Source organism: Ovis aries, chromosome 4 (assembly GCF_016772045.2).
Source record: "Ovis aries strain OAR_USU_Benz2616 breed Rambouillet chromosome 4, ARS-UI_Ramb_v3.0, whole genome shotgun sequence".
NCBI classification, from domain to species: domain Eukaryota; kingdom Metazoa; phylum Chordata; class Mammalia; order Artiodactyla; family Bovidae; genus Ovis; species Ovis aries.
In genome coordinates, this window is record NC_056057.1 from 53,957,973 (window position 1) to 53,974,650 (window position 16,678).

The window sequence follows — 16,678 nt, forward strand, 5'->3', positions numbered from 1 at the left end:
TGGGCATAAGTAGCAATAAGGATAACAGTAGTAATGATAGCTACTATGCCTTGGGTACTTGCTGTGGGACAGGAATTGTATAAAATACTTTTCATGAAAATTTAATTACTACAACAAACATGTGAGATAGAAACTATTACCTATTAGCATTTTGCAAATGAGAAAAGAGGCTTAGAGAAGTTCAGTAACTGACTCAAACTCATACAGTTAGTGAATGTCAGGGTAGGGGTTTGAATCCAATCCTGTATGATACCAGACGCAATAATCTTACCCACTCTGCTGCACTAGTAGCTTCAGAAGAAGTCATTTAATAGAACTGTAAGAATCTTAGGATCTGAAGGGACCTTAGCCTGATCTGACCCTCTGCCACATTCCAGCCAAAGAATTGTTAGCTTCTGAGTTTAAACCTGTCTCTCTATAACTTCTACCCTTTGGTCTTCATTTCACCTCTTCCTTTCAAAGATGGTTGTGCATAGTAACTTATTTATTTTATCATAGATGGGTATTTTTCAATCATAGCTTTGTAAATGCTGGTGGCACTTGGCAATCTCAGTAAACTATTATAGTTCAAGACTATTTCAGAGACAGAGATTGAGTAAATATTAACAACCCCCTGTGCTTGGTTGGAACTTGAAAGGACTGCGTAACACCAGCAAGCAAGCTTTTGTCAATCACAGTCTAGACCAGATTAGACTTAAAGTCCAAGGAAGAACCAAAGTTCACCTTAGAAGTTTCTGCATAGCTCTCCCAGTTATTGTTTGCAAGTGTAAGGAAAAGAAAATGATGAAGGAGAAAGAGAAAACCATTGCTATTGTGAAGGTTATAGACACTTCAAAGTTAAAACTGGTGAGCAAGTGCATTTTGGAATTCTTTCACTGTTTGGAGATGAAACCACCTTAAATACTGAATTTAAACTTTATAAACTAGTAGTCAATAAAATAAGGTATGTAGAAGTTGAGCTTTGAAAGTGTAATTTATAATCTGCTGTATTGACAAGCTTGTTTTCTTACAAGATAGTTTTTTAATGCTCTGGCTATAGTAAAAATATTTTGTAGTCTAGTTAAAAATTGTTTAAAATGCTCTTTTATTTGAACTTTTTTTTCAAAAAGTGAGGGTTCCATTAATTATGTGCTGTAGTGTTTACATTAAATTACTATTCTCATTAATTTAGTACTAAGTAGATTATGTATATGTATAAAAAATAGATTCCCTCTACATAAGAAATATATGATGCAAAAGCAGTTTCTGTGTTACCATTCTCTGTTTTGTATTTTATCTTTTCTATTTGTGTTTTGAGCCAGCTGGTCAAGGACAGGAATCTCCCACTCCCGCCCAACAGATTATTTTTATTCACTTATAATAGAACAAAAAAATAATAACTCAGTGGGACTTCTCTTTTCAATGTTTATCATTCAAACCTCATAGCCCTGCTTCAACAAAGAAAATAAAGTCAGAGAAAGATCAATTGTGAGTGTCCTAAAACTGGAAAAATCTAGTTTACCATGTTTAAATGAATAAACACACAAAAGGAAATAAAATAATCTTTTAAGTGCCAGTTTTTATGTGTGCTTACATTGTGTGATATACATGGTCCTACAGTGCTCACTCTTTATTCCTGAAGTTTATCTTCTTTCTATGCCTACAGTTATTCTATCTAATAGTCTAATGATCAGTTTTGCCATTTTGCATTCACAATAAATTTTTTCAGAGAAAAGCAAAATAGGGAACACAAGCAACCTAAAATTTCCCCTCATTTTCCCATGAAACCCCACTAAATATTTGATATAGATATAGAAATATAGATATCACACATGCACATCTATGTATGGGTTTATAAGTTTTTTTCTTTTTGTATTTATTCTGAAAAATTACCTGGAAATATAATAGGTAAGTATAGAGATGATTTTCTTTCATTTTCTGTATTTATAATGAGATTATCTGGGAGAGAGATACGTGATACACACAACATGTGCACACACATATATAATATATAAAACATGTGCATATTGTATATGTGTGTATATATATGTATCTATACACACACAAATGCACATGTATGTATCTCCAGAAAATTATCGGTTTTAGATAAATAATCAATTTTCAGAAACATGATGAGTATATACTATGGTACCCTCTCCCTTGCTGAGTGATTATAAATGAAGAGGGGTGAAACAATAAAAACAAATTAAGTTATTAAATTTGTAGTAAAGTTTTCCAGTACTATAGTGTTTTGGTGAAGAAAAATAATAAACCAGGGTGCCATAAGGGAGAGTGTTGGAGATGGTTTGAATCTTAAGTTGAGCCTGCAGATTGTATTTTGATATTTAAAGAAGGTATGAGGACATGTGAAGTGCAGAAAATAGCAGTGGCAAAGAATAATACTGAGATAAATATTCTCCAATGGCTTCCAACATTTTGTTTTCAAAATACTTTTTACAATTAAAAATGTTAAGGCAGGGTCCCTTCCACAATTGGATAGGTAGGAAAGAATCTATCCTCTGTGTTAGACCTAAATTTTAACCCTAAGTCTTCTATTTATTACAACTGTATGGTCTTGAGATAATTACTTAGTATTTCAGACTTTTAATTATTTATATTTAACATGGGAACTATGAGACTTCACTCATAAATTTGTTATAAAGATTACTTGAAATTCTGCTATTTGTTATTACTATGAGACATGCTTAGCTGAATATCAGGCATATAATAAAAACTCAACTGTCTATGACTTTGCATATATATGCTATGATAATGCTTGTATTTTATTATCTTTAAAAAATTCTTCATATGTGGATTCATAGATTCCATTTGACAACATTCTATCCTCTTTCTTCCTCACTCCCACTGGAGTGGAAAATCTATTTTTGGACATAGTCTACATATTTGTATGTGGTGATGAGAAATCTTTCAGAACTTGTTAGTAGTAGTAAATAATATTGACTAGATAATGTGGGACCATTGAATGAGGTTTTTGAAAACTAGACACGAGTTTGAGCTTAATATATGAGCTAAAGGGGAGAGACTTAGATTTCATGCTTTTTGAGCTAGGAGAGATCAGAAGAAAGTTGTATTTCAAAACATGTTTGTCTGAGAGGAGCATTTGGGAACTAATTGAGAGGAATGCTGGAAGGAAGGACATAATTTAGGCCAAGACCTTGAGGATCTTGAGATGTGGGAGTATGGAAGAAAATTTAAACTGACCAATGATTTAATCAGTCAGTACTAAAGAAAATCAACTTTGAATATTCATTGGAAGGACTGATGCTGAAACTCCAATACTTTGACCACCTGATGTGAAGAGCCAACTCATTGGAAAAGACCCTGATGCTAGGAAAGATTGAAAACAAAAGGAGCAAGGGGTGGCAGAGGGTGAGATGATTAGGTAGCATCACCCACTCAATAAACATGAATTTGAGCAAACTCCAGGAGTTAGTGTCTTTCATAGCTCGATTGGTAAAGAATTCGCCTAGAATTCAGGAGACCCCGGTTCAATTCCTGGATCTGGAAGATCCACTGGAGAAGGGAGCTACCCACTCCCATGTTCTTGGGCTTCCCTTGTGGCTCATCTGGTAAATAATCCACCTGCAATGCAGGAGACCTGGGTTTGATCCCTGGGTTGGGAAGATCCCTTGGAGAAGGGAAAGGCTACCCACTCCAGTATTCTGGCCTGGAGAATTCCATGGACTGTAGTCCATGGGGTCACGGATTGGGACACAACTGAGCGACTTTCACTTTTCAGGAGTTAGTGTAGGACAGAGAAGCCTGGTGTGCTGCAGTCCATGGGGTTGCAAAAAGTCAGACACAACTTAGTGACTGAAAAACAATGAACAGAATAACTTAAAAGAAAAAAAATATCATAACTAGGTAATCAGTTCAGTTCAGTTCAGTTGCTCAGTCGTGTCTGACTCTTTGCAACCCCATGAATCGCAGCACCCAGGCCTCCCTGTCCATCACCAGCTTCCGGAGTTCACTCAGACTCATGTCCATTGAGTCAGTGATGCCATCCAGCCATCTCATCCTCTGTCGTCCCCTTCTCCTCCTGCCCCCAATCCCTCCCAGGAGAGGGAAGAAGCCAAACTGAAAAAAATATATGTGGAATTTAGGTCAGATCATATATGTTTTCCTTTATTGTATTTGGCCTGATGAGTGTAAATGGATATATGAAAAATTAATTCTCATAGGGAAGTACTGATTTTAAACAGGCAAAGAAATATTTTTCTATAGTTGGAAGTTGTTGCCTTCTCACAAACTAATAATTTTTAAAAAATGGGATTGAATTTTATCAGATAGTTTTTAAAATCTGTTGAGATGATCATATGGTTTCTTTTTCTCTCTTAACATCATAAAATACATTTCTGGGAAACCCAATTTGATTATGGCAATTTACCTTGTTTATATTCTCTTGAATTTAAATAAGTAATAATATTTTGCTTAAGATTTATAGTCATGAATAAAATGTTTCTGTAATATTTTTTCTTATAATGTTTTCATATGGTTTCAGTCTCAATGAATTGGAACATATTCTGTCTTGTCTCTATTGTCTGGAAATGTTTGTACAAAATTGAGATGGCATGTTTCCTGAAAATGTGACGGTCTTGCCCATAAAACTGTCTAACTCAGATATTTTCTTGCATAATATGTTTAAAGTATTTTTTTATTTCTTCAGTAATCATAAGACTATTCAAGCTTGAGATGCTATTAATTATTATGTAGTCAGTTCTACTAAATAATGTTTTTCTAGAAATTTATGTATTTCACCTAAGCATTCACAGTTATTAGAAAATTATTGTAGGTAATCTCTCTTATCTTTTTTTTTATTATGGTAAAATATGTTTAACATAAAATTTGCCATCCTAAACATTTTAAAGTGTACAATTCAGTGGCATAACATAGATTCACAATGTTGAGCAACCATTATCACTATACACTCACAGAGATTTTTCATTCTTCCAAACAGAAAACATTACAAAAAGTCACCAATTAAATAATAACTCCCTATTTTCCTTATGTCCAGACTTTAATAACCTTTATTCTCCTTTCTATCTGTATAAATTTGCCTATTCTAGGTATCTCATGTAAGTGGAATCATATATTTGTCCTTTTCTGTCAGCTTATTTCATTTAGCATAATGTTTTCAAGATTCATTAATATCGTAACATGTATTAGTACTTCATTTCCTTTTATGGCTGAGTAATATAACATAATATGTACGGTATATTTCATTCATCCACTATCCACATTTCATTTCTCCGTTATTCATTCATCTATTGATGGGCATTAGGATTGTTACTACCCTTTGGCTGTTTAATGCTTCTACGAACATTTGTGTGCAAGTATCTGTTTGAGACTCTACTTTTGACTGTTACTGGTAATATCTAGAAGTGAGAAATTGATAATAAGCTAATTTATGTTTAAATTTTGAAGAACTGTCATACTATTTTCCACAGTGGCTGCACCATTTCACATTCTCAGCAGCAAGGCACAAGGGTAAAAGTTTCTCTACATCCTCACCAAAACTTGTTTTCCTTTCTTTTCATAACAGTCATGTTAATGAGGATAAAGTGGTAAAACATTGTGGGTTTGATTTATATTTCCCTAATGACTATGATGTTGAGTATATTTCAGTGTCCTTACTGACTGTTTAGAAGTCTTTTTTGGAGAAATGTCTATTTAAGTTCTTTGCTCATTTTTTAAAATTGGAATGTTTTTGTTGCTGTTTCTGTGAGTCATTGGAGTTTATGTAGCTAGATATTAATCTCTTAAAAGATAAAAGATTTATAAATAATCTCTCCCATTTTGTGGGTTTTCCCTTCACTCTCTTGATAGTGTCCTTTAATGTACAAAAGTTTTAAATTTTATGAAATCCAGTTTATCTGTTTTTGGTTGTTGCTGTTGCCTGTGATTTTGATATTATACCAAAAAATCATCACCAAACCAAATTTTTTATGAAGATTTTTCCCTTATCTTTCCTTCTAAGAAAGTTATAGCCTTAACTCATATGTTTAAGTTGTTGATCCATTTAGAGTAAATTTTGTTCATGGTCTAAGAGTCCAACTTCCTTCTGCATATGGCTCTCTAGTTTTTTCAAGATTATTTGTTGAAGAATTTGTCCTTTCCCCATTGAATAGTCTTGGCACCCTTAACCAAAAATCATTTGACCATATATTTGAGTAATAATTTATGGACTCCTATCCCACTCTCTATATGTCTGTCTTTATGTCAGTGCCACCCTGTTTTGATTACAGTTGTTTTGTATTAAACATTTTGTTTTGAAATATGGAAATTTAAGCCCTCCAACTTTGTTCTTTTCAAGGTAATTTTTACTATTCAGGGTTCCATGAGACTTCATATGAATTTTAGTGTGGGTTTTTATATTTTTGCAAAAACCACTGTTAGGATTTTAATATGGATTGGAGGCATTTGTTGATTGCTCTGGATAGTACTGCCCTCTTACTGATACTAAGTCTTCTCATCAAAAAACATGAGATATCTTTCCATTTCTTTATGTTTTCTTTAATTTCTTTAAGCAATGTATTTTTTAGTTTTTGGTATCTAAATCTTTTCCTCCTTGGTTAAATTTATTCCCAAGTATTTTATTCTTTTTGATGTTATTGTTCATGAAATTGATTTCTTAATATCCTTTCCAGATTGTTCACTGTTAGTGTATAAAGATGCAACATATTTTTGCATGTTGATTTTTTATTCTGCCACTTTGCTGAATTCATGTATTAGCTTTCATACTGTTGTGTGCGTATGTGTATGTATGAATCTCATGATTTTCTAAATGTAAGATCATGTCATCTGTGAACAAAGACATTTTTACTTATACCTTTTCAGTTTGGATGACTTTCTTTTCCTTGATTAATTGCTGTGGCTAGGACTTCCAATACTATGTTAAAAAGAAATGGTGAAAGCAGGTATCCCAGTCTTGTTTGTTCCTGATCCTTGAGGAAAAAACATAAATCTAAGTTTTACTATGGTTATATCCCTCTTTGATTTAAAATATTATTTGTTTAGTCTTTATTCCTTTAGTTAGTCTTACAAGAGGCCTGTCAAGTTTGCTAACTGAAAAAAACAAAACAAAATTTTGTCTTTTGCATTGTTTTGTTTTTCACTGATTTATGTATGATCTTATATTACTATCTGCTTTACTTGCTTTGGGTTTTTTTTTGGGGGGGGCAATTTTTCTGACTTCTTGAAAAATATACTCAGTCTATCAAATTTCAAAATTTTATCTATTTTTTCTCATATTTAAGGGTATAAATTTCCTTCAAAACATTACTTTGCCATATTCCAGAAGTTTCCTTACATGTGTTTTCTGTATCTTTCATTTATTTTTGAATTCCAGTGTGATTTTGTCTTTACTCTTGAATCATTAAAAATTTTCTAAATATTTAGGTAATCAAGGACTCAATGAAATTTTTGAAGTTTTTCATTTTTTTTGCTTTTGTTTTTAGTGATAAGTTTTTGGTGATCAATACTTATATATGTTCTGTATGTACTTGGAAAATACTGGGTTTTCTGTAATTTTTAGATACAGAACTATAAACATGTCTACTAGGACAGGATTTCACTTTTATTATTCAAAACTAGAACATTACTGATTATTTTTGTCTACTTGACCTTTCAAAAATAGGAAGAAATGTCTTAAAATCTTTCATTACTATGATGGATTTATTCATTTTTCCTTGTAGTTTAAACATTCTGCCTCATATTTGCTTCCCATACTATGTTTCCCTATTGTCTCTACTGTCTGGAAATATTTGTACAAAATTCAGATGGTATGTTTCCTGAAAATGTTACAGTCTTCCCTATTTTATTAGGTACACATCTGCTTATAATTGCTGTGCCTCTCTAGAGAATTGAATTCTTTATTTTTAAATAGTGACTGTCTCTATTCCTAATAATTTTTCTAATTTTAGTCTATTTTCTCTGATATTAATAGAGCTGCATCAGCTTCCTATGGTTATAATTTGCTGGGCATATCTTTTCCCATCTTTTAAATTTCAGTCTTGTGTGTTCTTTTGTAATGCAGCTGTGTCTCTTGTAAACTACATAGATCTAAACACTATCTTTTAACTGAACTGTCAAACTTTTAGCTGAGAAATTTGACCTATTTACATTTATTATCACTATTGATATTTTTTCACCTGTTTTTCTCATTTTTAAAAAATTATGTATGTCACATATTTTAATATGTTTTTCTTTAGTACTTTTTCCCTTTTTACCACTTTTACAGTCATTCACTTCCTTACCACTCCAACCCTATCATACTGATATTATCTAGATTTAATATGGAATTATAAGGTCATATCAGTTCAGTTCGGTCACTCAGTCATGTCCGACTCTTTGTGACACCATGGACTGCAGCATGCCAGGCCTCACCGTCCATCACCAGATCCCTGAGTTTAGTCAAACTCATATCCATTGAGTCCATGATACCATCCAACCATCTCGTTCTCTGTCGTCCCCTTCTCCTCCCGTCTTCAATCTTTCCCAGCATCAGGGTCTTTTCCAATGAGTCAGTTCTTCACATCAGGTGGCCAGAGTATTGGAGTTTCAGCTTCAGCGTCAGTCCTTCCAATGAATATTCAGGACTAATTTCCTTTAGGTTGGACTGGTTGGATCTCCTTGCAGTCTAAGGGACTCTCAAGAGTTCTACAACATAATTCAAAAGCATCAATTCTTTGGTGCTCAGCTCTCTTTATAGTCCAACTCTCACATCCATACATAACTACTGGAAAAACCATAGCTTTAACTAGACGGACCTTTGTTGGTAATGTCTCTGCTTTTTAATATGCTGCCTAGATTGGTCATAACTTTTCTTCCAAAGAGCAAAGATCTATTAATTTGATGGCTGCAATCACCATCTGCAGTCATTTTGGAGCCCCCAAAAGTAACATCTGTCACTTTTTCCATTGTTTCCCCATCTATTTGTCATGAAGTGATGGGACCAGATGCCACGATCTTACTTTTCTGAATGTTGAGCTTTAAGCCAACTTTTTCACTCTCCTCTTTCACTTTCATCAAGAAGCTCTTTAGTTCTTCTTCTCTTTCTGCTATAAAGTGAAAGTGAAAGTGAAGTCGCTCAGCCTTGTCCGACTCTTTGCAACCCCATGGACTGTAGCCTGCCAGGCTCCTCCATCCATGGGATTTTCCAGGCAAGAATACTGGAGTGGGTTGCCATTTCCTTCTCTAGGAGATCTTCCCAACCCAGGGATTGAACCCGGGTCTCTCACAGTATAAGCAGATGCTTTACCATCTGAGCTACCAGAGAAGTCCAGGGTGGTGTCAACTGCATATCTGAGGTTATTGCTATGTCTCCCAGCAATCTTGATTCCAGTTTGTGCTTCATCTAGCCCAGCATTTCTCATGATGTACTCTGCATATAAGTTAAATAAGCAGCATGACAATATACAGCCTTGACTTACTCCTTTCCCTATTTGGAACCAGTCTGTTGTTCTATGTCCAGTTCTAACTATTGCTTCCTGACCTACATATAGATTTCTCAAGAGGCAGTTCAGGTGGTTATATAGTTTATTTTATTTTTATCTTGATTCTCGTATTCTCTTTTAGACTACAGCCACTTTACCATGATGTTTAATATTCTATTTATAACATGTTTTATTTATTTATATCATATTTACTTCATCCCAAACTGTCTTCAGTGTTTTTATTTGTGGGTAAGCATTCTTAAGCATTTTATATTTCTCAGAATATTTTATATCATGACCTCACATGTAGATGATATTGGGCTGGATATAAAACTCTGTGTTTTAAGATCTTTTTATTCACGTTCTTTTTTCATTTGTTTTGCTATTTAAAATGTTTATGTTAATAAAATTCTTATTCCTTTGAACATAATCTCTTCTTACTATCATGCTTCTACATTTTCTCTTTGTCATTGTACATTCCTAAGTTTAACTGTAATGCATCAGGATGTAGGTTTTCCTTCTTTGATATTCTATAGGCCCTTTGATTTTTAAGTCAAAGTGAAACAACAAAATAAGATGAGATTAAAGACAATAGTTTCATCTTTGATTTAGTGTTAACTCTGGAATACATATCTATTCTTTCTTATTTTCTTCCTTACAATTTTTATTTTATTCTCTCCCTGACTCTCCTAATACCTATCTATATTTTAGTTCTAATAATTTTGTCCTTCATACTAATTAGATTTTATTTTATATGTTTGGTTTCTTGGTCCTTCATCCTTCTGAGAGATTAATTTGATTTTCATAATTTACTAATTCCTTTATTTCTTTCTCAGTTTATGTATTATGCTATTTTTCCATTTTATGGTTTTCTTCTTTTTTCAGGTATTATATTTTCATGTCTCCTATTCATGACCACGTTGGCCATTTTTATGTTTACTTGTTCTTATTTTAGATTATTATTGTTGTTGTTTAGTCACTCAGCAGTGTTTGACACTTTTGTGACCCCATGGACTGTGACCCACCAGGTTTCTCTGTTCATGGGATTTCTTAGGCAACAGTACTGGAGTGGGTTGCCATTTCCTTCTCCAGGGAGTCTTCCCAATTTGGGGATCAAACTCACATTTCCTGAACTAGGAGGCAGATGCTTTACCACAAAGCCACCAGGGAAGCTCCATTTTAGACTATAAATTATTGCAAACATCATCCTTTATTTCTTTAGACTATGTATTAGATCAATTTTTAAAACTTGGTTTCATGTAATCTTTTTTTTTTCCTAAAACTTTTGCTTTTGATGTTATTTCTAACATTACATGTTGCTTAACTTTTAAAATAATCATTTTTCTTGAATGCTTTGATATTTTGATCTGTAAGCTTGTTTTCTTTAGGGAATACTGGCTACTGTGAAAGGTAGTGTTTGTATGGGCAGACCAGATCCCAGTCCATTTCAGTCTCTATGACCTTAGTAGGGAGATGTGAAAAATCCAGGGTAGAGAATTTTCAACACCAGGAATCACTTTTGGTCACTTCTCACTTCAAAATAGTTTCTTAGATCAAGCACTCACTTTTTTCTACAAGAAAGAATTGTCTAAGAAAAGACAAGATATGTTCTACCTTGCTGAAAATATTTTATAATAAATTCTTTACTAGGTGTTTTTAAAATTTGTTAGTTGTTTCTAATAATTATATTTCCCTATTGCTATGTCAATGATTTTGCTTTTCTGAAAAAAGTAATGATTTTTAACCAGAATAATAAATATTTCTTTATAAAATATCTATCCAGTTGCCTACTAGTCTGTAAGATAAAGCCAAGACTTAGAGTTTAATACCTAAGTAGGAAGCAACAGTTAGAACTGGACATGGAACAACAGACTGGTTCCAAATAGGAAAAGGAGTACGTCAAGGCTGTATATTGTCACCCTGCTTATTTAACTTATATGTGGAGTACATCATGAGAAACGCTGGACTGGAAGAAACACAAGCTGGAATCAAGATTGCCAGGAGAAATATCAATAACCTCATGTATGCAGATGGCACCACCCTTATGCCAGAAAGTGAAGAGGAGCTAAAAAGCCTCTTGATGAAAGTGAAAGAGGAGACTGAAAAAGTTGGCTTAAAGATCAACATTCAGAAAACGAAGATCATGGCATCCAGTCCCATCACTTCATGGGAAATAGATGGGAAAACAATGGAAACAGTGTCAAACTTTATTTTTTTGGGCTCCAAAATCACTGCAGATGGTGATTGCAGCCATGACATTAAAAGACGGTTACTCCTTGGAAGAAAAGTTATGACCAACCTAGATAGTATATTCAAAAGCAGAGACATTACTTTGCCAACTAAGGTCTGTCTAGTCAAGGCTATGGTTTTTCCAGTGGTCATGTATGGATGTGAGAGTTGGACTGTGAAGAAGGCTGAGTGCCGAAGAATTGATGCTTTTGAACTGTGGTGTTGGAGAAGACTCTTGAGAGTCCCTTGAACTGCAAGGAGATCCAACCAGTCCATTCTGAAGGAGATCAGCCCTGGGATTTCTTTAGAAGGAATGATGCTAAAGCTGAAACTCCAGTACTTTGGTCACCTCATGTGAAGAGTTGACTCATTGGAAAAGACTCTGATGCTGGGAGGGATTGGGGGCAGGAGGAGAAGGGGATGACCAAGGATGAGATGGCTGGATGGCATCATGGACTCGATGGACATGAGTCTGAGTGAACTCCGGGAGATGGTGATGGACAGGGAGGCCTGGCGTGCTGCGATTCATGGGGTCGCAAAGAGTCAGACACGACTGAGCCACTGAACTGAACTGAACTGAACTGAGATTATAACTTTGGTTTGTAGGCCTTTCCTGATATGCATGTAATCTTTAAATTTTCACTAACATTTTACTCATATCTTTGAATGGAGGAAAGGCTCTTTAGATTATGGGAAATATATTACATATTTTGAAACTGAAACGAATTGTCTAATCATATTTAAAAAGTAACTAGCCATTAACATGAAATAGAGTAGTACCTACAACATAAAATTAAATAGGATATTAATCATTATGCTTCAGGGCAAAAATTAGACAATAACACCCTCTTTCAACAACATATGAAATGACTCTAACATGGACATCACCAAATGGTCAGTACTGAAATTAGATTGATTACAGTCTTTGCAGTGGAAGATAGAGAAGTTCTATACAGTCAGTAAAAACAAACTGGGAGCTGACTGTGGCTCAGATCATGAACTCCTTATTGCAAAATTCAGACTGAAATTGAAGAAAATAGGGAAAAACAACTAAGCCATTCAGGTATGACCTAAATCAATCTGTTACAATTGCACAGTGGAAATTACCAATAAATTCAAGGGATTACATCTGATAGAACAGAGTGCCTGAAGGTCTATGGACAGAGGTTTGTAACATTGTATAGGAGACAGTGATCAAAACCATCCCCAAGAAAAAGAAATGCAAAATGGCAAAATGGTTGTCTGATAAGGCTTACAAATAGCTGGGAAAAGAAGACAAGTGAAAGGCAAAGGAGAAAAAGAAAGATATACACATCTGAATGCACACTTTCAAAGAATAGCAAGGAGAGACAAGAAAGCCTTCCTCAATGATCAATGAAAGAAATAGAGGAAAGCAATAGAATGGGAAAGACTAGAGATCTCTTCAAGAAAATTAGAGATATCAAGGGAATATTTCATGCTAAGATGGGCACAATAAAGGTATAATAAAAATATGGTAATAAAGAAATAAAGAATAAAGAAATGATATGGACCTAACAAGCAGAAGCTATTAAGAAGAGGTAGCAAGAATACACAGAACTATACAGAAGAGATATTAATGATCTAGATAACCACGATTGTGTGATCACTCACCTAGAGCCAGACATCCTGGAGTGGGAAGTCAAGTGGGCCTTAGGAAGCATCACTATGAACAAAGCTAGTGAGGTGATGGAATTCCAGCTGAGCTAGTTCAAATCCTAAAAGATGATGCTTTGAAAGTACTGCACTCAATATGCCAACAAATTGGGAAAACTCAGCAGTGGCCATAGGACTGGAAAAGGTCAGTTTTCATTTCAATCTCAAAGAAGGACAATGTCAAAGAATGTTCAAACTACTGCAGAATTGCACTTATTTCATACACTAGCAAAGTAATGCTCAAAATTCTCCAAGCTAGCCTTTCAACAGTAAGTGAACTGAGAACTTCCATATGTTCAAGCTGAATTTCTAAAAAGCAGAGGTATGAGAGATCAAATTGCCAACATCCATTGGATCACTGGAGAAAAGCAAGAGAATTCCAGAAAAACATCTACTTCTGCTTCATTGACTATGCTAAAGCCTTTGATTGTGTGGATCACAACAAATTATCGAAAATTCTTAAGGAGATGGGAATACCAGACCACCTTATCTGCCTCCTGAGAAACCTGTATGCAGTTTAAGAAGTAGCAGGTAGAACTGGACATGGAACAACGAAATTGTTCAAAATTGGGAAAGGAATACATCAAGGCTGTATATTGTCACTTGGCTTATTTAACTTATATGCAGAGTACATCATGCAAAATGCCAGGCTGGATGAAAAAGAAGCTGGAATCAAGATTGCAGGGAGAAATATCAATAACCTCATATATGCAGAAGACACTACCTTTATGGCAGGAAGTGAAGAGGAACTAAGTGCCTCTTGATGAAAGTGAAAGAGGAGAGTGAAAAAGTTGGCTTAAAGCTCAACATTCAAAAAACTAAAATCATGGCATCCGGTCTCATCTTTTCAAGGCAAATGGAGAAACAATGGAAACAGTGAGAGACTTTATTTTCTTGGGCTGTAAAATCACTACAGATGGTGACTGCCGCCATGAAATTAGAATACACTTGCTTCTTGGAAGTAAAGTTATGACCAACCTGGACAGTGTATTAAAAAGCAGAGACATTACTTTGCCGACTAAGGTCCATCTAGTCAAAGCTATGGTTTTTCCAGTAGTCGTGTGTTGATGTGAGATTTGGACCATGAAGAAGGCTGAGCACCAAAGAATTATGCTTTTGAACTGTGGTGTTGGAGAAGACTCTTGAGAATTCCTCAGACTGCAAGAAACCAAACCAGTCAATCCTAAAGGAAATCATTCCTGAAGGTTTATTGGAAGGACTGATGATGAACCTGAAGCTCCAATGCTTTGGCCACCTGATTCAAAGAAGTGGCTCACTTGAAAATATCCTGATGCTGGTAAAGATAGAAGGCATGAGGAGAGGGGATGACAGAGGAAGAGATGTTTGGATGGCATCACCGACTCAATGGACATGAGTCTGGTCAACATCAGGACATGGTGGAGGGCAGAAAAGCCTGGCATGCTGCAGTCCACAGGATTGCCGAGTCAGACACTACTGGAGCAACTGAAGAACAACCGAAGGTCAGGAGAAGATATTAATAGATATGTAATAGACCCACAGTTGAGCAGGATTGAATTCATTATCAGAACTCTAGCCCCATTTCTACAGAAAGGTGCATTGGGTATGGTCTGACCGAGTAATATTGACCCAGTGTAATGTTTTAGCTAGGAACCTATCACTTTATTGCTGCAGTGCAAATGTAATATGGCTCCTCTTAAACATTTCTGCTGTTTGCTACTGCTGCATTGAATCTATCTGATTTCAAGCTGTTTAGAGAAAAATGCCCTTTTCCTAGTTCTTTCCCCCTTCTTTCTCTCTCACTCCCTGTCTTTTTGTTCAGCATGTCATTATGTTTCTCAAAGACACAGTGCAAATGTACAATTCAGGTTGGTGATGCCTCCACTTATAACCAACAGGGTTTTCAAAAAAGACCTGGAAGCTTTAAAATTCTACATATATAGCTAAATGACTCACATGTTAGGGAAATGTGTGCTTTTAGAATTTGTTTCTAATTGCATTATTCTGATACTTACACTCATCATTTATCCAATTTGATAGGTTTCCTTGTCCCTATTTTTCAGATAAGGAAGTTTAGAGGGAATAAATATCTGAGTAGCTCAATTCTAATATCCAAGGTGCAAAAATACATTTTAAAACGATGTTGTTGTTCAGTCACTCAGTCATATCCAACTGTTTGCAACCCTATGGAATGCAGCACGCCAGACTTCCCTGTCCTTCATTGTTATATAATCAATGAATTTATATAAAATAAAGATGAGGAGACCTGCCAGAGTAAATAATGAAAAGAAACAATATATGAAAACATGCATCTTAACACCATATGCAATCTGTAATGTTCTTGTCGATATGCATATACACTTGTGTATTAGCCTGATTTCCACTGTATTTTCCAAGTATTTTTCCCTCAGAAATATACAATATTAATCACATAATTTAGTAGATTATTATTCCAGAAACTAATTTTTGTCTTCATGTGTCCTTTCTTCACGATTATTTTCAGTCTGATTTTATAAGTATTAAAAAAATTTCCTTCTGCTTGGAGTTCTACAAAAAGTGGTAATAAAGAGTTAAAGTCTCCATAATAATCTGAATATAGCTTTGTTTGATACTTTCTTAAAGGAAAGAAAACAGGTACTGCTTATTCGGCTCTTGATTGACTTCCCAGAAATGAAATAAAGATAACTAGAATGGAAATATTTTAAATGTTCAAATCTTGCATTTTAAATGTAGGTTGCTCTGGAATAATAAATATTAACTTGAGTTATGAATATTATTTAAATTTAATTTTCTTAGGAGATCAATCAATAAGCACATTTTCAATAACAATTTTGAATTGTGTATAAAGCATCTTAGCTTTCTGAAAAATTGCTCCCAAGGAGCACTTTAAGAATTGCAGTGTTGCTATCATTAGATATACCCTATATCCACTTGAGGCAAAGCAGTTTTAGACTACTTTTGGTTACCAGCTGGATATTTATAATAATCTAGAACATTAAGTGCACAATGAGAAAAAGTATGCCTTCCAGGAAGGAAAGTTTCTCAATTAACAGTATAAAACACTTCTTGACTGTGAATTGCTGGTAGTACTGATAGTATTAATGTTTCCAAAATATTCAACTATTATGCCTAATTCATGATATGTAATGAATTTTCAAGCTTTACTAATATGTATATTGATTTTTGTCTAAAGTGATATTTTTAATCTTATTCATTTATAACCAGGTAATGTGCTGGATCAAACTCCTATAACTTTGTAAATATTAATAAAAATTTTTCTTCAGGAGTGAACTAATTTCTCCTTTTTCTTAAGCACAAATGGCTTTTTCACATATCTTATCCACAAGCATTACCCAAAGATT

At 34.5% G+C, this 16,678-nt stretch overlaps 1 protein-coding gene across 15 annotated transcripts in view; it reads left to right on the forward strand.

Moving 5' to 3' along the window:
* TFEC (transcription factor EC) overlaps nucleotides 1–16,678 on the forward strand; it is a 789,619-nt gene that overhangs the window by 745,664 nt on the left and 27,277 nt on the right. Inside the window, exon 1 of one of the 15 annotated variants that reach the window (XM_004007873.6) lies at nucleotides 651–846. The exons of the other annotated variants lie outside the window; for them this stretch is intronic. Within the exon in view, the coding sequence (XP_004007922.1) occupies nucleotides 781–846 (66 nt within the window). The 5' untranslated portion in view covers nucleotides 651–780. Of the gene's footprint in view, nucleotides 1–650; nucleotides 847–16,678 lie in introns of those variants that run through there. 15 annotated transcript variants of the gene reach the window in all.